Source organism: Gadus chalcogrammus, chromosome 15, assembly GCF_026213295.1.
Source record: "Gadus chalcogrammus isolate NIFS_2021 chromosome 15, NIFS_Gcha_1.0, whole genome shotgun sequence".
Lineage (NCBI taxonomy): Eukaryota > Metazoa > Chordata > Actinopteri > Gadiformes > Gadidae > Gadus > Gadus chalcogrammus.
The window spans coordinates 7,453,545-7,477,334 of NC_079426.1; the positions used below are offsets into that span (position 1 = coordinate 7,453,545).

Consider the following 23,790-nt stretch of genomic DNA (forward strand, 5'->3'; position numbering starts at 1 on the left):
CCCCGGCCCACCCAGGCGTGACCTCCTCGCCCGACCCGGAGGAAGAGGAGGAGGAGCGGGGGGGGCCAGCCATGGAGGAGTCAGAGGTCACGCCCACGACGGCGGGGGGGGTGACGGCGGGGTCCGAAGGGGAGAGCCACCTCCACCAACACAGGGAAGGTGGAGGTGGTGGAGGTGAAGGTGGTGGAGGTGGTGGAGGTGGAGGAAGTGGAGGAGGAGGAGGGGGGGGCTACCGCTGGACCTACAGCATGCTGCACCTCCTGGGGCAGCGGGGGGCCCCGGGACCCCAGGCCCGGAGCCCCAGCCCGACTCCTCCAACCCCCCAGACCCAGGGAACCAGAGACCCCAACAGGGAGCTGGTGATGAGGGTCACCTCGCTGTGAGGGGGGCCGGGGGCGGGGGGGGGGGGAGGGCTCCAGCGAAGGAACAAAATAAAACTCTAAACTAAAACATGTGGAGGTCGGAGGACGGAGGGAGTCAGTGTGGTGACTGCAGAGACCCCCGCTTTGGGGGAGTACAGGGACAAGAGGGGAAGGGGGGGGGGCAGGGAGTGGGGAGGCTGGGGAGGTGAGAGATGGGGAGGAGGGGGAGGCGAGGGAGTGGGTGAGAGATGAGGAGGTGAGGGAGTGGGTGAGAGATGGGGAGGAAGGGGAGGTGAGAGATGGGGAGGAGGGGGAGGTGAGGGAGTGGGTGAGAGATGTGGAGGAAGGGGAGGTGAGAGATGGGGAGGAGGGGGAGGCGAGGGAGTGGGTGAGAGATGGGGAGGAGGGGGAGCCGTTGGGGGTGAGGGAGGCATCGGAGGAGAGGGAGTGGGTGAGGGTGAGGGAGGGAGGGATCAGGGAGACTGTTGTCTCATACGGTGCAAAGCATCAGTCCGTTCTCCTGTCAGACGTCTCCTTAACACGGAGGACGGCCCCTAGAGACCTGTGGCCCTGCAGGGTGATGTCACAGGCCCCTAACGACGCCTTTAAACCAAGCAGGGGACCCTGACCCGGGGGGAGAGGACCCGGACCCGCGGGGAGAGGACCCGGACCCACATGGGGGGGGGGGGGTGGGGGACCGCCCGTGTCTGCATGAATGGAATGCCTTTTCATTTAATTTATCGGTTTTGGTTTCGCTGCTACTTTTGTACCTCAAAGAGTCTCCTGAGCTCAGCTCTGCTTCTAAAGTCTGCGGTTTTAAGTTGCATTAAAAGCTCTTTAAAAAGCTCTCCAACCACGAGCCTCTGTGAACCGCCGGGGTCCAGGTGTGTTTGCTGTGGTCTACTACGACGTGCGTTTTGTTTCCCCCTCCAGCGTTCGCCTGGCAGAACTCTGTTTCACACATTATTTGCTGCTTGATTACTTCAGCGAACGAGTCTGCTTGTTGATCTTCGACGGGCCAGGTCTCCTTTATGAGCAGAGAAGAGGATCTGCTCCTGGTGGTTGGTTTGTCCAGGGCAGCGCTTCTTAAAGTATGAGTCGGGACTGCAAATCGGACTCGATCCGGAGTCCTGCACAGAACACAAGTGATGTGTGGTGAATGGACTGCATTTACACTGCGTTTTCCTAACCAGTGGCCACAATACAATACTGCTTAACATTCACCCATTCACACACCGACGGCAGGGTCAGCCACAAAAGACGACACCCAGCTCGCATTTAGGGTGAGGTGTCTTGCTCAGGGACGCCTCGACACAGGATCGAACTAGCAACCTTCCGGTTACCAGCCCACCCCACTCGAACTCCTGAGCTACAATCCGCTCCTGACACCAAAGGATCTCCAATCCCAGCGTGCTCAAGAGTTCTCGGAGTGGGCCTTCAGGTCCAGTGGAGACGCATGTTGTCTTTGAGACCTAGACCACGTGGGCTCCTTTCAGAGTAGACTCTAGTCTCGTAGCGTCTAGTGTGTGTGTGTGTAAAGTGAAACTCAATGGGCAACAATTCAAGACGCATTTGCGTTGCAATTTGGAAGACAAATTTTATTAGTGTCCTATAAATACATTGGAATTTAAACGGAATTGTACCGATTTCTTTTGTGTGCATATTTCCACAGTGAACCAACCAATAGGGTAAGAGGAGAGGGGAGGTACATCCTTTGTCTTGGCCGGACCCCCATAATCCCATTTTACAGCCCACTTCTCAGTTCACGTTCAAACAAAAAGGACCAATCAGCTAGAAGGAGCCCAGAGTCGATTCAACATTGTGTGTGTAGGGTATAGGAAAAGCAGTGGAACCCAGCAAAGGGGGTCCAAACCGATCATGGAAACACAGGAAGACCCCCTAACACAGGTAAACCCCCTAACCAACAGTAGTAGTGGGGTACACAGTCAATACTGCATAGTACCGTCTATTAACGATCTCTGGTGAACGGAGTCTCTTTCACTCCCAGAAGCTCAATGCTCGTCGGTCGGTGAAATGATACGGGACGACCTGTTCATTAAAATGGAGACCTTTGTCTTTATTATTCACGCCTCTCGTAACACTTCTTTCACAATCTACAGTATCTACAGTATTTAACACGTTACAAAAACACCAAAGGTAATCACTTTAGGGGGGTTTGTACTAGAGGAGGAAGAAAGGCACGACTGTGACGCTATGGGAGTAAGCCCCACCCCCCCCCCCCCCCCCCCCCCAGCGGTCCGACACATCCTGTACTGCACTGACGGACAGGAAGTGAGGCCGGGTACTTCCTGTAGGACAGGAAGTGAGACCGGGTACTTCCTGTGGCACACCATACAGTCCATGGAGGTAGTAGTCCAGGTCTTAGCCAAGTGAACTGGCGGGAGAAAGAAAGATGGAACACGACGGAGAAGGTTCCCTTGGATACTCTGTCAGACCAAATCCGTTGGCTGATGGACGTTCTCCCTGGTCGCGTGAGGAGCTGGGGGGGCCGGGTCGGAGGTGGCCAGAGGAGGAGGTGGCCGCGGCCGGAGGGGTCTGGTGCTGTCAGAGGGGGTGGAGGTGACCAGAGGGTGGCCGTGGCTGGAGGGGTCCGGTGGTGTGAGGGGTGGAGTCAGATGTTTTTAAAAAGGCCTCCGAAGGACGGTGTATCTCTACTCCAGCTCCACCAACAGATCGCCCTCTCCCACCGTCTCTCCGGCCTTGCAGTGGACGCTCTTCACCTGAGAGGAGGAGGAAGAGGAGCAAAAATGACCCAAGGGTTCCGTAGGAGGAGATCAAAGATGACCAGAGACGACCGGAGAGTAGGACCAGATGAAGACATGGACACCACACAGGACAGTGAGCTCATTCTGTGCTGGACCTGGGAGTAGAGACATCACTAATATCTCCCTGTTGTTTGACATAGTCAGCGGAGTGGCTCACCTTTCCAGTCTTGGCCGCCGTCATGCTGTTCTGCATCTTCATGGCCTCGATCACGCAGATCTCCTGGCCCTCGGCCACCTGCAAACACACAACACGAGGAGTTACACAGACGCTTGATCAAGACACAAACCTATGAAGGGGTTGGCTTTGAGCTGGGCGGCATGTGGCTCCGGAGGTAGAGCGGGTTGGCTGCAACCACAAGGTTGCTAGTTTGATCTCGCTCAGGTTTCCCTGAGCGAGACGCCTTACCCTCACTGCTCCCGACGAGCTGGCTGTCGCCTTGACAGGCTGACACCGCCGTCAGTGTGTGAATGTGTGCATGAATGGGTGAAGTTGGCAATATTGTATCGCGCTTTGAGTGGGCACAGTTTAGAAAAGCGCTGTTTGAATGCAGTCCGTTTAGCATTTAGCTTCACTCTACAACCAAACATGGCAGGATGAGAAGATGCACCACTCGGTATAACGAGCAAGTGAACATGGGTAGTGTGGAGTGAAGGGATGGCTTCCTACTCCTCCTCATGCCCCAGCTACAGTCACATGTTCAGCGCTGCTTTCCTAGTCAGAGGAGAACCTTTAAGGAGATAGATACGTATCCAAGAGGCAGAATGTGGGCCTGCTTGACTCCATGATGCCTAAACTGTGGAGCGACGGGGGGATTCCCAGCTGTCGACGTGGAGCCTCAGTGCTGCCGGCTGCGCTCTGAACGGAGGTCACTTCACATCCATACTTTGTGCGTTGGAAAATTATGGTGTGTTCACTTCACAGTGGCCAGCGGATTGTGTTATTTGCACAGAGTGAGTGAGACAATGTGAGTAAGTGAAACAACGTGAGTAAGTGAGTGAGTTAATCAGATTGAGTGAGTGAGTTAGTGAGTGAGTGAAATAATGTGACTGAGTAAGATTATGTAGTGAGGGTTGGGATTAGTTAGTGAGTGAGTTAATGTGGGTGAGTAAATGTGAGTTAGTATGATAGTGTGAGTGACAGATAATGTGAGTGAGTGAGCGTGCATGTATTCACCGTGTCTCCGGGCTTGACGGACACGGCCACCACGGAGCCCGGCATGGGCGAGCGCAGGATGCTGCTGGTGTCTTCTGGAACCTTCTCCGGCATGAAGGAGCTCAGCTCAGCAGCCAGCGGGGACAGGACGCGCACCTTGAACTACAAACACACACACAACCAGAGATACACACACACACACACACACACACACACACAACCAGAGATACACACACACACACACACACACACACACACACACAGATACACACACACACACACACACAACCAGAGAGATACACACACACACACACACACACACAACCAGAGAGATACACACACACACACACACACACACACAACCAGAGAGATACACACTCACACAACCAGAGACACACATACACAACAAACAAGAGACACACACACACACACACACACAACCAACAAGAGACACAGACAACCATATGAGACACACACAAACATAGCAGACACACACAACCAGAGACACACACACAGATACACAGACACACACCCAGCCACAGAGAGACAAATACACATATTAACATAACCACAGACACACCCACACACATGCACACTTGGTTGACATGGCAATACACCTATCGGCCAATTGTGCAGATTTTCTAGCTTAAGCATGGTACTTTTATATACATACTTACATACACACATATGTCTATTTTATTAAGAGGCAGTCTTACCGATGTTCCCAGGTACTGAAGACAGATGTCCCCAGACGCAGTCCTGGACAGACACTAGAGCACAACATGCACTCAGTCACCATGCGTGGAGTAAGAACACTCAATGTTAAACAGGCTCGCTGTAGCTAACCCTCAGGCTACTCTATAAACCTGGAGCCAACCTCTTGTTAGCTCGTAGCTGTAGCCAACTAGCTAGGATCTAGTAGCTTGCTGCTAGTAGCTAAATACTTGTAGCTGTAGCCAACTGCTGGATAGCTAGTTGCTGTAGGTAGCTAAGCTACCTAGATGGCTAGTAGAAGTAACCATCTGCTAGTTAGCTTGTAGCTGTATGTAGCCAAGTGCAAGCAAGATAGTAGCAGTAACCATCTGCTAGGTAGCAAGTAGCTGCAGCTAAGAGCTAGTAGTAGTAACCATCTGCTAGTTAGCCGGTGGCGGTAACCAAATGCTAGTTTGATAGCAGCTACTGCCAAGTGCTACATGGCTAGCAGCTGAAGGCCCTGAAGTACCTGCAGCATCCTGGGAGTGTTGTTGATCTTCAGGGGCAGCAGGGGGGAGGCAAGATCCCACTCCCCACTCACCACCAGGCTCTCTCCCCCCACCTCCACCTGGGGGAGGGAGGGAGAGGGACAGACACAAGCAGAGGGAGGGAGGGAGGGAGACACGGAAAAAAGGGAGAGGGACAGACACAGAGGGAGGGAGGGAGACCGAGAGAGGAAATTCTGAATACTTGAATAGTTCCGGGAGAACTTCTTTGAAAGGCTGAAACAATAGAAAACTCTGCCAAAATACAAGAAAAATGAACTATAAAAGTGGTGAGGGTAAACTGTAAGAGTTTTCCCCATGAGCTGCAGCTGTACTCCGCGGTAGGGGACTCACCGTGTAGGTCTGTCCTGTTCTGGAGACCACCACCGGGTGGCGCTCCCCCCCCAGCTCCACACACAGGTCCCAGCGCCGCCGCTCCTGGGAGGAGGCGGACACCCTGAGGACACAGGTCAACCCTTCAGGACGCGAGGTGCTCTGACAGCACCGGTACCCTGGTCACTGGGGAACCTCTGGACAGACGCCGTAGCTACGAGTCTCCTAGTGATCAACAGGCTAGCTAAACTACGAGTCTCCTAGTGATCAACAGGCTAGCTAAACTACGAGTCTCCTAGTGATCAACACGCTTGCTAAGCTACGTGTAGCCTAGTGATCAACACGCTAGCAAAGCTACGTGTAGCCTAGTGATCAACACGCTTGCTAAGCTATGTGTACCCTAATGATTAACACGCTAGCTAGGCTACGTGTAGCCTAGTGACCACGCAGTAGCAGCGTTTCACCACTAGAGGGAGACAGCTGAAGCAGACCCTGTGGTTCCTCACCTCAGCGTGCCCAGGAAGGTCTGCGCGCGCAGCTGTGCAGAGACGTGCAGCGCGGCTGCCGAAGCCAGCAGCTCCCTCTGCCCCCCCGCCGTCAGCTGGTGACCATTGAACCCGTCGGGGTAGACCTCCGGCAGGAAGTTGGTGCTGATGTCCCCAGAGATGAAGCGGGGGTGGGTGATGATCTCCCGCAGGAGAGGGATGTTGTGGGTCACACCTGGGGAGGGGGGGGGAGAGAGGGAGAGAGAAGGGGAACGAGAGAGAAGGGGAACGAGAGAGAAGGGGAACGAGAGAGAAGGGGGGAGAGAGAGAAGGGGGGAGAGAGAGAAGGGGGGGGGGGAAGAGAGAGAGAGAGAGAGAGAGAGAGAGAGAGAGAGAGAGAGAGAGAGAGAGAGAGAGAGAGAGAGAGAGGAGAGAGAGAGAGAGAGAGAGAGAGAGAGAGAGAGAGAGAGAGAGAGAGAGAGAGAGAGAGAGAGAGAGAGAGAGAGAGAGAGAGAGAGAGAGAGAGAGAGAGAGAGAGAGAGAGAGAGAGAGAGAGAGAGCGCGCGCTTTAGGACAGCATTTCACTGTTGGGCCATGACCCCCTTACTGTACCGATAGCAACATATCGTTGTGCACGTGCACGTACCTCTGATGACGTAGTTATCCAGGGCGTCCTCCATCTTGGAGAGGGCCTCCGCCCGCGTGGCCCCGTAGGTGACCAGCTGCCGGAGACAAACGAGAGGACAACTCAGTCTCCCGCATCGCTACATCGTCACGACCAGTACCGGAGCGGAGGGAGAGCGTTACCTTGGAGATCATGGGGTCGTAGTAGATGCTGATGTCACTTCCTTCACTGATGCCGCTGTCCACACGCACCTGTGAGGGACAGGAAGAGGAATTACTGAATGGGGAGAGAGGGCGCCATGTTTAGAACTGTAGTTGTGAACACAAATGAACACCAACGCAACCAATTGGCCATTACTTGAGAATTTAAATGTGTATGAATGTATAAAAATGTATCAAATATATAAATTATATGAATTTTTGGAAATATACAACATAGGGATGGATATGAATACTCACATAAATTTGGTATTTCTGTTAAAATGCTACTATTGTATATTAATGTCTTAAACGAACTAGGTTGTGTGGACCCACATGACAGACTAACATGTGCCTCACAGACCATTATGTGGATATGGATATGTTGCTCAGCGATCTGAATGTGAAGTCGAACACAGACGCGTCCTGACGGGTAACTGAGAGGCTGAACGTACGTTGCTGAGGTTCAACGGCTCCTGGTACTGAGACAACCTGCCGATGGACGGGAGGCCGAAGGACTTGTACGGGTCCTACGAGGGGAGGAGGGAAGGAGAGAGGAGGAGGGAAGGAGGGGAAGGAGAGGAAAGAGGAGAGGAGAGGAGGGAAGAAGAGAGGAGGAGGGAAGGAGAGTGGAGGAGGGAAGGAGAGGAGAGAGGAGAGGAGAGGAGAGGGGAGGAGGGAAGTAGAGAGGAGGGAAGAAGAGGAGAGGAGCAGGGAAGAAGTGAGGAGGAGGGAAGGGAGAGGAAGGGAAAGGGGAGGAGAAACATTTTAAGGATACATTTTATAGGTTCCAAGATGTTTGGTCTCCATTAAACAGAATTTGATGTGTTGTTTTCAGACACTGTACGAACGCAACAACAAAATGTTGCAATATGGATTTGAATGTTTGTCACGCAATAGCAATACAATGTGTTCTAGAAAGTAAAAGGAAACACAACGCACACTCATATACACACCAACACACACACACACACACGCGCGCCCCTACCTCTGCGTAGACGCGGCTCTCGATGGCCCAGCCGTTGATGGGGATGTCCTCCTGTTTGTGGAGGAGGGGGTAACCCTTGGCGACGCGGATCATCTGCTGCACCAGGTCCAGCCCAGTGATGAGCTCTGTGATTGGATGCTCCACCTGGAAGCAGTTCAGCCAATGGGACGGCAGTTACAACGCAGGCCGAGGAGAACATGGGGAGATTTAGTAGGGAGAGATTTCTTCCTGCTAAAAAATGGCGTCTTCTCACTTCACACAACGAAGACACAGACACAAGCAGAATTTCAGTCACACACACACAGACACACACAATTTCGGTCATACACACAGACACACCCACAAAATTTCAGACACATACACACACAATTTCAGACACACACAGACACCGAGCCAGACAGACACACAAACAAAGCAGACAGACCAAGACAGACAGGCCGATGGATAGACAGTTGAGTAGAGAGTACGAGAGACCGACGCGTGACGCAGACGGTTGGAATGCGGCCCTCCCCCACCTGCAGCCGAGTGTTCATCTCCAGGAAGTAGAAGTTCTTGTGGGAGTCGACCAGGAACTCCACGGTGCCGGCGGAGGAGTACTGCACCGCCTGGGCCAGCTGCACCGCCTGCTCCCCCATGGCCCGGCGGGTGACCGCGTCCAGGAAGGTGCTGCGCACACACACACACACGCACACAGGTCAATCCATCACAACACACACAACTGTGGGTCAACACATTACAACACACACAACTGTAGGTCAACACATCACTCACAACTACAGGTCAATACATCACAACACATACAACTGTAGGTCAACACATCACACACACACACAGGTCTATGCAACAGATCACACACAGATCAATACAACACAACGCACACAACTGTAGGTCAACACATCACAACTCACAACTGTAGGTCAACACATCACACACACACAAAAAGGTCAATACAACACACACACACACACCTGTAGGTCAGCACATCACAAAACACACAAAATTACGACTGTATGTCAACACACACACACACACACACACAAACCCTGACACACAGATGTCACTGGTTTTCTGGGAAAACAAAGAATGGGGTTTAGGTTTGTGTGGGACCATCAGCTGTCGGGGCTCTAGCGGGGCTGACCTGGGAGCCTCCTCCACCACCTTCTGGTTCCTCCTCTGGATGGAGCACTCCCTCTCGTTCAGCCACAGAGCGTTACCGTGTTTATCAGCCAGCACCTGCAATAACACACTACACCTTCAACAACAAGCATCACCACTGGTTTATCTGACCACAGCTTTAATAACAGACCACACCCTAAATAACACACATCAGCCCTGTGCTCATCAGACTACACCTTTATTAAAACAAGCACCTTTAATTAGATGTAACCCGATATAGGTACACAGTGTGTATGTGTGTATATTTCTATATCTCTGTGTTTGTTAATTTCTCTCTCTCTGTGTGTGTGTGTGTGTGTGTGTGTGTGTGTGTGTGTGTGTGTGTGTGTGTGTGTGTGTGTGTGTGTGTGTGTGTGTGTGTGTGTGTGTGTGTGTGTGTCTCTCTATACCTGTATCTCTATTTGTATATCTCTATACTGTATCTCTATGTGTATCTCTATTCCTGTATCTCTATGTGTGTATCTCTATACCTGTATCTATGTGTATCTCTATACCTGTATCTCTGTGTATCTCAATGTGTATCTCTATACCTGTATCTCTATGTGTATCTCAATGTGTATCTCTATACCTGTATCTCTATGTGTATCTCTATTCCTGTATCTCTATGTGTGTATCTCTATACCTGTATCTCTATGTGTATCTCTATACCTGTATCTCTATGTGTATCTCCATTCCTGTATCTCTATACCTGTATCTCTATGTGTGTATCTCTATACCTGTATCTCTATGTGTATCTCTATGTGTATCTCTATACCTGTATCTCTATGTGTATCTCTATACCTGTATCTCTATGTGTATCTCTATGTGTATCTCTATACCTGTATCTCTATGTGTCGAGGGTTGTCGATGAACTTCTCGATCAGCAGTCTGCTGTCACCGAAGCTTGAGGCCGCTTCCTGAGTGGAAAAGCGGAAGCCATCCCTGAAACACAAACACACAATGTCAGACACACACGCACACAAACAAACACACAAATTCAGACACACGCACACTCAAACCTCTGCAGAGAGAGACGGAGAAAAAGAGCCAGACAGACCAATCAAGCAGATAGACCAAGACAGATGGATACAGACCAGGTAGAGAGACAGACAGGCAGGCAGGCTGACAGAGCGACAGGACAGACAGACAGACAGACAGATGGACAGACAGGCAGGCAGGCAGACAGGCAGGTGGACAGGCAGACAGGCTGGCAGACAGGCAGACAGGCAGACAGGCAGGCAGACAGGCAGGCAGACAGGCAGGCAGGCAGACAGGCAGGCAGGCAGACAGGCAGGCAGACAGGCAGGCAGACAGGCAGGCAGACAGCCAGGCAGACAGCCAGAGTGACAGGACAGACAGGGCACCTGGTCTCCTCTTCGTTCCAGGCTATCCTCATGCCTTTCCCTCCTCCTCCGGCTGAAGCTTTGATCATCACCGGGTAACCTGGAGACAAACACGCACGCCCTAAAGAGCCTGGACCCAAACACACCCGTCCCCCCCCTGAACTCTAAAGCGTTTGACAGACAGCTCCTTCCTTACCGATGTCCAGGGCGATCCTCACCGCGTCCTCCACCGTCTGGAACACAAGGCGTTCGTCAGCGACTCATCGTTACACACAGTCCAAACATCGTTTAAAAGGTGACCTATTATACCACCAGGTGTGAGTGTGATTAGCCATTACAAGCCGTTTGGAAAATCTGCCTCTTTTGGCTTGTTACAGCTAATCACACCCACACCTGGTGGTATGATTGATAGGTCACCTTTAAAATGTCGTTTTTTTAATTTTCATGTACCAAAACAGGCTTGAGGCCCATTAGACAAGAGTGAGACGCTACACTAGGATTGTGTGGCGTCACCACCACGAGGATCAATCTGCACTCTGCGGGCTTCGTACGGACATTTTACAGACGGACGGCGTGGTAACCAGGGTGCGCGTTGCCATGGGGACCGTACCTCGACGACGCCGTCGAACCCCGGGATGGTGTTGACCTGGGCGGCCTTGGCGATCAGCTTGCTCTCGATCTTGTCGCCCATCGCCTGGATGGCGTGCGTGTCCGGCCCGATGAAGGCCACGCCCTCCGCTGCCTAGCAACCGAAACAAGCCGCTGTCAATCAAATCCACCCTTTATACTATTGTAACTTTATTTAAAGAGTGCTTATAAAAAAGAAAAAACACCAATGAAGTTAAAAAACATATTTTCTAAACATTACATTTGGAACCTTTTTCTAAATAGAGACTCGGGAGTCACTGAGATACATTGTAGAGTCAATTAAAAAGAGTATAGAATTAAAGTAATGAGGCTGAAATAAATTAGATGTTGTAATATTAACAGATGAGAGATGAGATTGTGTTCGTTTGGATTCGTAATAAACACAATTATTCAACAACCACATACCTTTGTGTAAGTTAACTATGACAGGATCCCTGCCGTTTAAATCAACGCGGTACCATTATCCACCACTAGGCGTCGCCCTTGCTAAAACTCTGTTACACCTTTTTTGTTTACACAATCGCACCAAAAAAGGTAGCTCAAAGTAAACTCAAATAATCAAAAACGACATCTAAAGTTCTACACTAAAAGTAAACATCGATCTCAGTACAATGACAGAAGAATAAGAAAGACAATTATTTAGTTTTGTGCTGGTTCAGGATTGCTTGTTTTATTGGTAGTTTAATTGCCATGTAGGAGCCCATCATCACCACTCCCCTAGGACACTAACAAGGAACTGGAGACGCAATAAAGCGTTCATTTGGAGAGGAAATACTCAAACTCTGGGATTGTAACATGCTAATGTTTATGGTTGTCATTTAGTTGAACACAATAAAAAAAACGTCTGTTGCTTTTATTCGTGAGATGGGAGTCATGTTCAGCTTAGGAAATACATCTTTCAACTAGGCAGACAACCGCACCCCCCCACACACACACACACACACACACACACACACACACACACACACACACACACACACACACACACACACACACACACACACACACACACACACACACACACACACACACACACACACACACACACACTTCTGCAGCAAGAAAACAAAGTAGGAGTTTCTCTTAGAGAACAGTTTAGGACCTATAGCCATTTGCGCACTATAATTTACTGTATACATGAAAAACCTGTTTAAAGTCTCGACTTCCTACCCATAGGGTAGGAATTCGAGACTCAATCCACCCAACCTGACTGGTACACATCATCTATCCCTGGTCTCATCATCACATGGTACATCGTCCGTCCGTGCTCTTCTTCATCATCACATGATACACAACATTTATCCCTGTTCTAATCATCACATGGCACAAATCATCTATCCCTTTTCTTCTTAATCATAGCATGGTACACATCAGCCATCCCTGGTCTAACCATCACATGGTACACATCAGCCATCCCTGGTCTAACCATCACATGGTACACATCAGCCATCCCTGGTCTAACCATCACATGGTACACATCTATATCCCTGGTCCTCTTTATCATCACATGGTGCACAATGTATCCCTGGTCCTCTTATCATCACGTGGTGATAGACAATCCTAGCGTCTGGGGTTAGACTCCAAATCAGAGTTTATCTGATGAAGCAGCAGCCAGCTGTACCCAGTCCTCCACCCCTATCTGCTTGAGGACTTTATCACCCCTCCTCCCCCCTCTCCCCCTCTCAACCCCCCCCCCCCCCTCCTCCCCCCTCCATCTGTAGTTCCCTGCAGACTCTTTCTCATGCTAAGAGGGCCCTTACCCCCCTGAGGCCCAAGGGCTGCGTTAGCATGGAGATGTCTGCCCCCAGTCCGCACAAAGACCCTCCATTCAACTGCTAATGTTATGACATCTCCATTTCCACACACACACACACACACACACAGCTACACAAAAACACACTCACACAGCTACACGGAAACACACACAGGACCCGATGGCCCAGCAACACAACCCCGCATTAATATGCATTTATACCCCTGAAAAAAATACAGTTACACAAAAGATAGCGCACTACTCCTGTTTGCACACACAGCGATGTTGAAAGTGAGCAATATATTCGCATAACTGTTGTTTCATGTGTAAACATCCACTCCTATTGGTTTACTCGTTTATTATGTTATCCCTATAACATGTTACCCCTAGCTATAGCATAGCAGGACTGCTGGACCAAAGGTTCTGCTGTAACACAGTAGGACTGCCGGATCTGGTGTTAGTTTATCAGTGATGCAAAGAAATGTTCTGTGTGAGCTGGACAAATTTGCATCTGAATGAAGTGTGCCACGTACATGACACGTCCAGCTGTATTACGGACTATACGGACAACATTCAGTAAAAAACATGTCGTTGTAATTTGCATTTTTAAATCTCAATTGGTGCTGGACCCAGCAGGACAGAGTCCCTGTTCAGCTCATCCGCGGTCGACGACTTAAGGGCCGATTATGGTTCCACGTCGACGCAACGCAAGGCCCAGGCAGACGCTGCAACGCAGTCGTGGACCTGTTTTGGTTCCGCGTCGGGTTAGTTAGCGGACCAGTCACAGACACAAGGTTAACATTTTTTGGAGGCGCACGTCATGCTCTTACGGTGGACGCAAGGAGGGTCCGCAAGGACGTAATGGGTCCGTAAACCCCCTGCGTTGGGTCGACGTGAAACCATAACCAGCCCTTTACCCCGACTAAAAGTGAAGGAATGTCACTTTTAGTCAGTTAGGGGTTCGGACCCAAGACCGCCGGATAGGGGGAGGTCAAACCCCCCCCCCGCCCTCCCCAACACTCACCCACCCTCCCCCCCTCACGCAGAGCCTCGTAGCTGGCGTCAGGGCGGCCTTATCTCTAATAGAACAACCCTGTGGTCATTAGTGTGAGCGGCCGTGTGGCTGTGTGTTTGAAGGCGTCCCCCTCGGCCCTGGCTATCAGCGCGGGCCGCAGGGGGGGGGGGGGGGGGGGCAGGTGACAGAACCAACAGAGGAGGTGTGAGGGGACCGGGCAGCACTCACCAGACGCCTCGCAAACTCTTTGTTTTCCGACAGAAAGCCGTAGCCTGGATGGACCTTCAGAGAGAGGGACAGACAGACAGCAGCGTTCAACACGGTGTGTGTGTGTGTGTCTTAGCGAGCATTACTTTCCCTATGTATTAGAAGCTAATGTTAGCCTCCCACAGCTAGCCGCTAATAGTGTGTGTCTTAGCAACCACAGCGGTTCTGCTATGCATGAGCTTGCACGCAGACACGCACACACACACACACACACACACACACACACACACACACACACACGTAGCCTTCGCCCTGTGTGTGCCGGTCGGAGGCTCCGCCTACCGCCTGGGCGCCAGTGCTGCGGACCGCCTCCATGATGGCGTCCATGTTCAGGTAGCTCTGATTGGTCGGTGCCGGGCCGACGCACACCGCCTGGTCGGCCATCTTGACGTGCACCTGGACGAGAAGAAGAGGATGAAACACCGATGTATTGATCTATTGATCAGAGCGGTCGCCTAGCAACAGTTAAAAGGGTCAGCGTGTCGGTTGGCCGCGGAATGGCGGACACACATGTGGCCACGTCATTTGCATTAATTAACATCATTGCAAATTAACCTTTCCTTTTCACATGCAACCGACACACACACACACACACACACACACACACACACACACACACACACACACACACACACACACACACACACACACACACACACACACACACACACACACACACACACACACACACACACACACACACACACACACACACACACACCTGAGTGATTGACAGACAACTCAATGGGATTAACATTAACATCTGGATAAACAAAGTGAGTGTGTGTGTTAGCATATGTGTATGCAAATGAGTATGTGTGTGTGTGTGTGTGTGCTTGTGTGGGGGGGGATGGGATCGTCCTGTGTGTGTGTGTGAGTTTCCTTGCAGCTCCTCGCCGCTCTTCTTCTCAGTTGTTGTTCAAAACACAGCTTACTTTAAAATGTGTTCTCACTAATAATATAGTTTGAGAGTGAGCCAGGGAGAGTGTGTGTATGTATGCATGCATACATTTCTGTAATATATATATATATATAAAATATATATATTTAAATATATAAATATCAATCCATCTCTATGGCAATATCTCTATATATCTGTGAGGGAATGGAAACGCATGTCTTGCTCCGCTGGTAAACAAGTCAAACATTACATTGAGGGCCGCATTCCAACACTCTGCCTCAGACACATTCCCGGTCGCTGTTTGAGGCTGTAGTGCCAGAGTGTGAAGAAGGCACCCTATCACCGATTTAAAATGTTTTACCTGTATGCATGCATGTATGTATGTAGCAGTGGCGGCTGGTGGTTTTTAAAGTGAGGGAGGAAGGACTGCGCGCTTGGTTGCCATTGGCCTGCTTGCACTGTTGGTGTATGGTGGCATAAGAATGTGAGACTCAAGTTGTTTCAAGGTGTTTTGGTGAACTACAAAATAGCAGGGAGGGAGTTATGTGAATACAATTTATACAAAGCCACCAGTGGCATCACTGTAATTTGAGAAGGAAAGGATGCAAAGCATATTAGTCAAATCAGGCCTACTATTGATTTGTAAAAGTAAATAAAAAAATCTGGGCCTATCATTGGGCCTAGATCTCGACGGGTGTCAAGATCACGTTGGTGCTCACCAACGTGATCTTGACACTTGTGGCGTTTGGTTGCCCTATCAAGATTTTCCACATCAGTGAAACCATGAACAGCCCACGTTGGAGATTTGCTATTATTCATAAGCAAACAGGGCCAGCAATAAAGTCGATTGCTTGTAATGCTACCAGTAAGCCATGCGTACCTAGCAAACCATGTAGCACTCACAACAATGACGTTGCCATTACTTCTGGTCACCTTGATTTTGGGAAGTGGTCTACCTCTTTCTTTGGTCGCTAACTTAGCACTGTAACTCAATGAATGGAATGCTTTTTTTAATAAGACGTTAACAATGTCCTCCGTTTCCAATGTTTCCATTGTACATTTAGGATCTCGCTATCGCAGATTTCACTTGCTCTGCGTCTCTGACTGAGCACCGCGGCAATGCAGACCGGGTTTGTTATCGACAGCGTTGCCAGATTGGGCAGATTTCCCGCCGAATGATAATTTTTCCAGCCTAACATGGTTAAAAGTAGCCCAATTGGGTGGGAAATCTGACCAATCTGGCAACGCTGCTCAACATCCAGGGATCCTGCTTATTGGTTCATAAGGCAGACGGATAGATTTTTGCGCGAATCAGACCCCTTAAGGTCCCACCCACTCAGAGGAGGACTTTCCTCCTCTCTCCCATTGAAACCCATGTTATCCACCGGCCGCCAGTACTTTCGGGGAAATGAATGGGAGTCAACGGAGGGCGACGGAGGACCTTCCTCCCTGAAGTAATTGTCAATAAGCGATAGGGGGTGCTAATGTCCCTTTACCCAGGGAAACGAACATTATATATTCAAATGCAATAAAGTAGTCATATTTAAGGGCATTAATTCATTACAATAGTCTGGGCATCTACATTTTTTATTCTCAACAATGTTAGGGAGGATCTTCCTCCCTCTCCTCAATGGAGAAGCCTCCACTGGTATGTAGTATGTATGTACGTATGTATGTATGCATGCATGCATGTATGTGATTATGGCAACCGTTTCATTCCTGAGTCCTGACCATCCCTGGAAGGAGGAATCCCCCACTCTGAAGGAGGGATCCCCCACTCTGCCCTCTCCAGATTTCTTCCTTGCTCTTTAAGGCAGTTTTTTCTGGCCCTCTGGGGGGCTAGGGTCAGGGGGGTGTACGGGTTCAGCCCTTTGAGGCTGTACCTGTGATTAGGCGCTGTACAGTAACACTGAAGTCTCCTCTGATGGCGTTGACTGATGGTTAGAGGTTTGACTCACCGCGCTGGCGTCCACGTCGCTGTGCACCGCCACGGTCTGGATCCCCATCATCCTGCACGTCTTCATCACCTGAGGAAGAGCCGGCAGCGTCAGCCTCCACTGGTACGGACCAGCGGCAGCCTCCACTGGTACGGACCAGCGTCAGCCTCCACTGGTACGGACCAGCGGCAGCCTCCACTGGTACGGACCAGCGACAGCCTCCACTGGTACGGACCAGCGACAGCCTCCACTGGTACGGACCAGCGGCAGCCTCCACTGGTACGGACCAGCGACAGCCTCCACTGGTACGGACCAGCGACCCACCACTCTGGACTCACCTGGAGCCCCACGGACATTTCTGCACCTAGTCTCTACTGCGCTTACTGGGCGTTTAGATTGATTCTCTGCGCATTCCTTGGTAGTGTGTATATATATATATATATATATATATATATATATATATTTCAATTTTTTATGCATCTGTATCTATATATCTATATAAATATACATCTCTATATACCTATATCTATATATTTATATTTGTATTGCGGGTATGGGGAACACATAAATATAGTTTTGCTTTCATCACCTTGGATGAAATTCATTACAATAGTAACTTTTATCCATATATCCAAGTGGCCAAATAGTTTCCATTAAACCCGTCACAATAATGAGTCACATCATTGGGTGAGATTCTAGTGGCTTTCTGCTTTGTACTCACACTCACACTCAAGTCTCAGGTCTAAATCAAGCTCTAGCTTAATGAAAGGGTAATTTCAGCGGCGTTGTTATTAAGCCTAACCTCATCTTGTTCTTTAGATGCCTCTCTTCTTAAAGTTGAATGTGTGATGCTTCCCTGTGCTTTAATGACCACGTCTGGGAGTCATAAAGTTAATCTTATCTTCTGTTATTCATGCAGCAGCAGGTCTTACCCTGCAGGCGATCTCTCCTCGGTTGGCGATGAGGATTTTATCAAAGGTCTGAGGAAAGGACAGATTAGAGGAGTCAGCTCCCTCCGACTTCCCCACGTCGACCCAAACATGCTGATAAACCCACAGAGAACAGACTACACGTCCACAGAACAGGCAGGCTGTCCTCTGAGGACAGGCAGGACCCTCTAGAGGCAGGGGAGCTTGACTTGGGTTAAGTTGACGACTAAATGTCTAAAGAGTTAGAAAAGTATGATAGTATGTATACTATTATATTATTACATTGTGCTGAACTAAGGAGAGATGGCAGCCTATAAACAGGTGAACTAAGGGGAGATGGCAGCCTATAAACAGGTGAACTAAAGGGAGACTGCAGCCTATAAACAGCTGAACTAAGGGGAGACTGCAGCCTATAAACAGCTGAACTAAGGGGAGACTGCAGCCTATAAACAGGGGACCTCAAGGGAGATGGCAGCCTATGAACAGGTGAACTAAGGGGAGATGGTGGTAGTGTAGACCCCCCCCTCACCTTCTCCTGAGGGACCGGGACGGTAGAGTAGCGGACGGCAGAGTGGGCCACCGCCTGCCATCGGGCGTGGAGCGATGCATTCTGGGAAACCAACGGCAAACATCTCACATGACAGAACGATATACAACCAGAGAATTCAACTTTTAATACACTGTATTCAAGAATACGTTCTGATTGTGCTACAATCACAACACACAGAAACATTCACATTTCCACAGTGTACTCGTCCTAACACTACAACCAATGGTGTCACATCTGACAAGACGTTTAGTCTGTTGTTCATCACACACACACACACACACACACACACACACACACACACACACACACACACACACACACACACACACACACACACACACACACACACACACACACACACACACACACACACACACACTTAGGACTGTAGGTCACAACACACACTTCCTTCCCTCTACTCCAGCAGATCATTACTAGGACCCCAAGTACATGCATCGACCTGGCACTGGTTGTTCGTATCCCAGCAGCGTGAATGTGGACCCCGGGTCTAACCCCGGCATCAGTCTCCCCTGGGTGTTATGATAGCAGTGTGTGGGGGGGGCACTAGTTTGACATTGACGTCTGCGGTGGGACATCGAGTCAACTAAACGACAGAGGAGTCCGTCAAGGACAGTCTGACCACTATGCCGCTCCGTATGGACGGTGGGGTCTGATCCACACGTCCTGGGGCTGTAACCTCACACGCAACTGCTGGGTGACTGCTGGACCCGCTGGCTGACTGTGGACTAGTGGAGGAGTTAGCGGGGTTAGCCCCGACTCCTGTCCCGTCTGTGTATAAAGGCTGCGGACCGAGGGACGGGACGTGTCTTCGGGAGCAAATTGTCGATACGACAAGTTCATTATCGCCGTTTAATTATAGTCGGTGCGAATCCTCTGTGAGTCTCACCTTTGCAGCGGCCAGTAGTCTAGGGAGCGACAGGGTGCTGATGTGCGCCGCCATGACTGCAGCCGACGACGTGATGACGTGAGGACGCAGTCAGAAGGAGGGGCTCCTCTTGACCAATTAGGGGCCGGCTCAGAAATAAGCGTTCATCGTATTGATGTTGGATGTTTGGGTCAATGGAAATACTATTGATGTATGCAGGTTTATTTATAGCAATATAGAACCGAGGCTTAGACGGACGACATATAAAGGAGATTTATTGCATTCAGAGATTAATTTACAACGTTTTGGCACTTTCTGATTCACATTCTCAGGTCAATTGTTAGCATTCTTTGGTCATATCAGCCAGTCCTTGTAAACAGCACACATGTATTTTAGGATTGTTTAGAGAACACTTCAGTATTAACAACTTTGTTCTCTATTTTTGGTGCAATTAATAGCTTATTGTTGTCTTGGAGTCGATACACACGGAGCTCACGCTTCTTCCTGCAAGTCCAAAATATAAACAACATTCTGACAATATATATGCTAAATTCTATATAAAGGTAACAAAAAAAATCGAATCCCTGTGTTTTATTGCTCTTCGTCACAGACACCCTGAGTCCAATTGGCTCCCCTGGTGGTCCATAACCGCAGACATAGTCCCGCCTAGGAGACGGTTTGATTGTCTCCAAAAAATCATAATACAAATTAGTAAAATATATGAGGAAATCATGAAAAAATATATTTCGTTTTCAAAACGCTCAACCATTTAATAACATGTCCACTCATGATCCCACGACATGCGTTGCACGCTTTACTTCTCAGTGGATTCTCTGAATGTCTTTGGTTTTGTATCGACCCAACCGGGGCGTCCAAACTACAGTGCTACTGAGTTCTGATTGGCTGCTTGCTGTCACAGCAGCGCTTCATGCTGGGTCACATGAAAGAGGAAAAAGATGGCCGCAGCCGATGCAACTTTGCCTGAGCTTCGGGCCGCAGGAAACGGTGGTCAGCCGGCTCTGGTCTGCTCTTCAGAGACCTTCTCTTCAGAGACCTACACCTAAGAGACCTTCTCTTCAGAGACCTTCTCCTAAGAGACCTCCTCTTTAGAGACCTTCTCTTCAGAGACCTTCTCCTAAGAGACCTCCTCTTCAGAGACCTCCTCTTCAGAGACCTTCACCTAAGAGACCTCCTCTTCAGAGACCTCCTCTTCAGAGACCTTCTCTTCAGAGACCTCCTCTTCAGAGTAACCCTGGGCCATGTTTCTCCAGAGGTCCATCCCGCTCTACCTCTGGTCTGGCGTGGTGCACTCCCTTTGTGACCCAGAAGTACCCCCCCATCTCCCCCCTCCAGGTGGGAGTTGGCACCGCCTGCTTCAGCTTGAACCCCAACCCTGAGATTTATAAATGAAATAATGCGACCAAGAGGCCGCACCTTGAGCTCTGTGCAGAAGGTTCCCAACTGGGTTTGGGGAGGGCGGCCACCGCATCAGGACCTGACCCCCCCCCCGCCTCGCCTGTTAATGGGGGGGGGTCTCTCATCCGTAAACATGGCGACGCCCGGTGGGGCCCTCACATGAAGCCGCTGCCCCGGACCTCCTGGCCCGCCACCGTGTACCATTCGCTGTAGTTGGACGGAACGGGGCCGCGGGGGGGCCCCTCGGGGTCCGGGGACGCGGGCCCCTGGGAGTCGGACCCGGGGGAGCCCGTCTCCTGGGGGGAGGAGAGGGACTCGTAGCCGCTGCTGGTCGCTGGGGAGCAGTCGGCGTCGGCGAGGGAGACGTGAACCTGAAGGAGAGGAGTGACGTTAGGACCTCTGAGGGGACACACCGCACCGGAGACTGCCACACATACACACACACACACACACACACACACACACACACACACACACACACACACACACACACACACACACACACACACATACACACACACTCAGCCACACACACTCAGACGTACACACAGTGCCGCACATACACAGCCATACATACACACAAACGCACACACACTAAGACGTACACACACACACACACTCAGAAGTACACTCAGCTGCACACACACACTCAGTCGTACACAAACATAGCCGTACACACACTCACCCTCACACCCACACGCACACCGATTTTATTATATCCAGCTAAAAACATCCAAACTCTCAACCTATCGGTTCATTTGGGCCGGATCATATGATTGGATGGCTTCTACAGGTCTGGAACTGACCCACATACTGGGTTATCTTTTATGTGTTTGATGATTGATTGATTGATTGATTGATTGATTGATTGATTGATTAATTGATTGTTGGATATAGAGTATTTAAGAAAATGCTTCTAAAAAAATTAATAATAATAGCATTGAAACCACAAACAAAACATGATTAAGTCTCAGTGCATCGAACTTTCTTAGACTCGCAGAGGATCGTCCGTGGAGGGGTTACAGGCCGTGCGTAACGGGGCTGCTGCTGTGCGTAAAGTAGCCTAGACAACTCATCCCCAATGGACTCATCCCCAAACCCTCCTCGCTCTTACCTTCATGGTGTGTTTGCGCAGGGAGCTGGGGTGCGTGTAGGACTTGTCGCACATCTTGCACACGTAGGGCTTGTCGGACGTGTGCACATGCATGTGCTTCTTGCGGTCGCTGCTGTTGGCGAAGCGCCGGTCGCACTGGAAGAAGTCGCACACGAACGGCTTCTCCCCTGCGGACGGAAACGAACACCTCGTGTCAAACTCGGAGATGATTGACGGCTTTGATGATTGCTAAATTGGCATTGATAAATTTAAGAATTATAAATATAACATTTTAAATATAACAGTGCACGTGCAGCAACTAGGAGTAAAACGGTTACCTGTGTGCGTCCGCTTGTGTATCTTGAGGTTTTCCGAGCGCGCAAACACCTTGAGGCAGCCCGGGAAGGGGCACGTGAAGGGCTTCTCTCCGGTGTGCACGCGTATGTGGTTCACGAGCTTGTACTTGGCCCTGAAGGGCTGTGCTTCGCGCAGGCAGTCCTCCCAGCAGCAGACGTGGTGGCTCTGGTCGGGACCCCCCACGTGCTCCACGGAGACGTGCGTCACGAGCTCCTGCATGGTGCCGTAGGTGCGCCCGCAGAACCGATGCGCCTCGCCCGCCGGTTCTGCCGCGTGGTCCGGCCCGGTCCACCGGCAGATGAGGTCCTGCTTCGTGTATTGCGGGCGCATGTACCGGAAGAACGCCCCCGCCCCGGGGTGATGGTGGCCCGCGAGCCCCATGTTGAGCCCCCCCGGGGGGCCGTAGTCGCCACAGGTCTCGCCTCGAGCGCCGGACGCTCCGTGGTGGAGCTGATCCTGGCTGAACATCTCCATCCCGACCCCCGCGGGGAGCCCCGGGAACCGGCCCACCAGCTGCTGCTCTGGGTGGTGGAGGTGGTGGTGGTGTGGGTGGAATCCCGGGAATCGGAGCTGGCTGTGGCCGTGCGCCGGGCGCTCTCCGCCCGGGTGGTGCGGCAGTAGGGAGCCGGTCATGGACCGGAATAGGTGCTCCTGGGCCTGGCGGTCCACGATTGCCCCGGGGGATGAGGACTCCGGCGCCACGAAGCCGAGGTTCCGCGCCAGGAAGTCCCGCGTGCTGCTGGCGTATGAGGCGGCAACGGAGGGGTCCTCGCGGCCGTGGCACGCGGAGGGGTGCTGGTGGGGGTCCCCACTGTGTTTGTAGGAAGAACCCGCGACGTGGAGCTGGAGCGCCATGGTGGGGTCCCCAAACATACCCGGAGGGTCCCGATCGAGCTGCAGGTGCATCTCTCTCTTTCTCTCTGGAGGTACCTTGCTCCTGGGTTGCTGGTATCCAAACGGACTCAAACACCGTGCACGAGGCGCGACGCAGGGAGAGAGCAGAAAGTATTAAGAGTGAAAAAAGTCTCGTCTCGAGTCAACCAAAACAGAACAGCTGAGGCTAAACGTTCAGGCTGCGTCAGTGTGGGAGTTGGTCCGGCGTCCCTTCTAATGTGGCCCTAGAGTTCACCCGTCGCTCCCTTTTTAAGAACCCCGGGGGTCCCACAAACAGCGACCGCGTCCCATTGGTCAGACGTTTAAGTGGCCTACACCGGCCAGCCAATGGGAGTTCCCCTGGATCCATAAAGGAGGGGCTAGGCTCCTATCCGTACAAACAAAACAATGTGTGTGTGTGTGTGTGTGTGTGTGTGTGTGTGTGTGTGTGTGTGTGTGTGTGTGTGTGTGTGTGTGTGTGTGTGTGTGTGTGTGTGTGT

At 50.9% G+C, this 23,790-nt stretch overlaps 3 protein-coding genes across 3 annotated transcripts in view; 1 reads left to right on the top strand and 2 right to left on the bottom strand.

Annotated features, from left to right (window-relative positions):
• Positions 1 to 383, top strand: part of LOC130404951 (E3 ubiquitin-protein ligase MARCHF4-like) — a 4,882-nt gene extending 4,499 nt beyond the window's left edge. The window contains exons 6-7 of the mRNA XM_056609902.1: positions 1 to 110; positions 270 to 383. The exon at positions 1 to 110 is cut by the window's left edge and continues 181 nt beyond it. Of these exons, the coding sequence (XP_056465877.1) occupies positions 1 to 110; positions 270 to 383 (224 nt within the window). The remainder of the gene's footprint in view (positions 111 to 269) is intronic.
• A 1,562-nt stretch (positions 384 to 1,945) lies between these two features.
• pcca (propionyl-CoA carboxylase subunit alpha) lies at positions 1,946 to 19,673 on the bottom strand. The gene is made up of 23 exons (XM_056609612.1): positions 19,573 to 19,673; positions 18,645 to 18,725; positions 18,119 to 18,166; positions 17,208 to 17,276; positions 14,631 to 14,744; positions 14,310 to 14,363; positions 11,276 to 11,407; positions 10,862 to 10,898; positions 10,687 to 10,765; positions 10,162 to 10,264; positions 9,306 to 9,400; positions 8,683 to 8,833; positions 8,168 to 8,311; positions 7,635 to 7,709; positions 7,165 to 7,233; positions 7,004 to 7,079; positions 6,379 to 6,592; positions 5,894 to 5,996; positions 5,524 to 5,622; positions 5,018 to 5,071; positions 4,323 to 4,463; positions 3,306 to 3,383; positions 1,946 to 3,103 (listed from the first exon to the last, which is right to left on the bottom strand). The coding sequence occupies exons 1-23, from the start codon at positions 19,624 to 19,626 to the stop codon at positions 3,035 to 3,037; spliced, it is 2,139 nt and encodes a 712-aa protein (XP_056465587.1). The 5' UTR covers positions 19,627 to 19,673; the 3' UTR covers positions 1,946 to 3,034.
• Positions 19,674 to 21,122: 1,449 nt separating this feature from the next.
• Positions 21,123 to 23,290, bottom strand: LOC130404952 (zinc finger protein ZIC 4-like). Its single transcript, XM_056609903.1, has 3 exons — positions 22,399 to 23,290; positions 22,082 to 22,248; positions 21,123 to 21,338 (listed from the first exon to the last, which is right to left on the bottom strand). The coding sequence occupies exons 1-3, from the start codon at positions 23,288 to 23,290 to the stop codon at positions 21,123 to 21,125; spliced, it is 1,275 nt and encodes a 424-aa protein (XP_056465878.1).
• Positions 23,291 to 23,790: the final 500 nt, after the last annotated feature.

What these genes read in the sequence shown, in the direction of transcription:
- LOC130404952 (XM_056609903.1), bottom strand. Translation starts at nt 23,290, where the DNA reads ATGTTTGGGGACCCCACCATGGCGCTCCAGCTCCACGTCGCGGGTTCT. An exon ending in ACACAAGCGGACGCACACAG is followed by an intron (nt 22,249 to 22,398) that starts GTAACCGTTTTA and finishes TTCCGTCCGCAG; the next exon opens with GGGAGAAGCCGTTCGTGTGC. An exon ending in TGCGCAAACACACCATGAAG is followed by an intron (nt 21,339 to 22,081) that starts GTAAGAGCGAGG and finishes CCTCTCCTTCAG; the next exon opens with GTTCACGTCTCCCTCGCCGA.
- pcca (XM_056609612.1), bottom strand. Translation starts at nt 19,626, where the DNA reads ATGGCGGCGCACATCAGCACCCTGTCGCTCCCTAGACTACTGGCCGCT. An exon ending in ACCTTCCTGGGCACGCTGAG is followed by an intron (nt 5,997 to 6,378) that starts GTGAGGAACCAC and finishes CTGTGTCCTCAG; the next exon opens with GGTGTCCGCCTCCTCCCAGG. An exon ending in ACACTCCCAGGATGCTGCAG is followed by an intron (nt 5,072 to 5,523) that starts GTACTTCAGGGC and finishes GTTGTGCTCTAG; the next exon opens with TGTCTGTCCAGGACTGCGTC.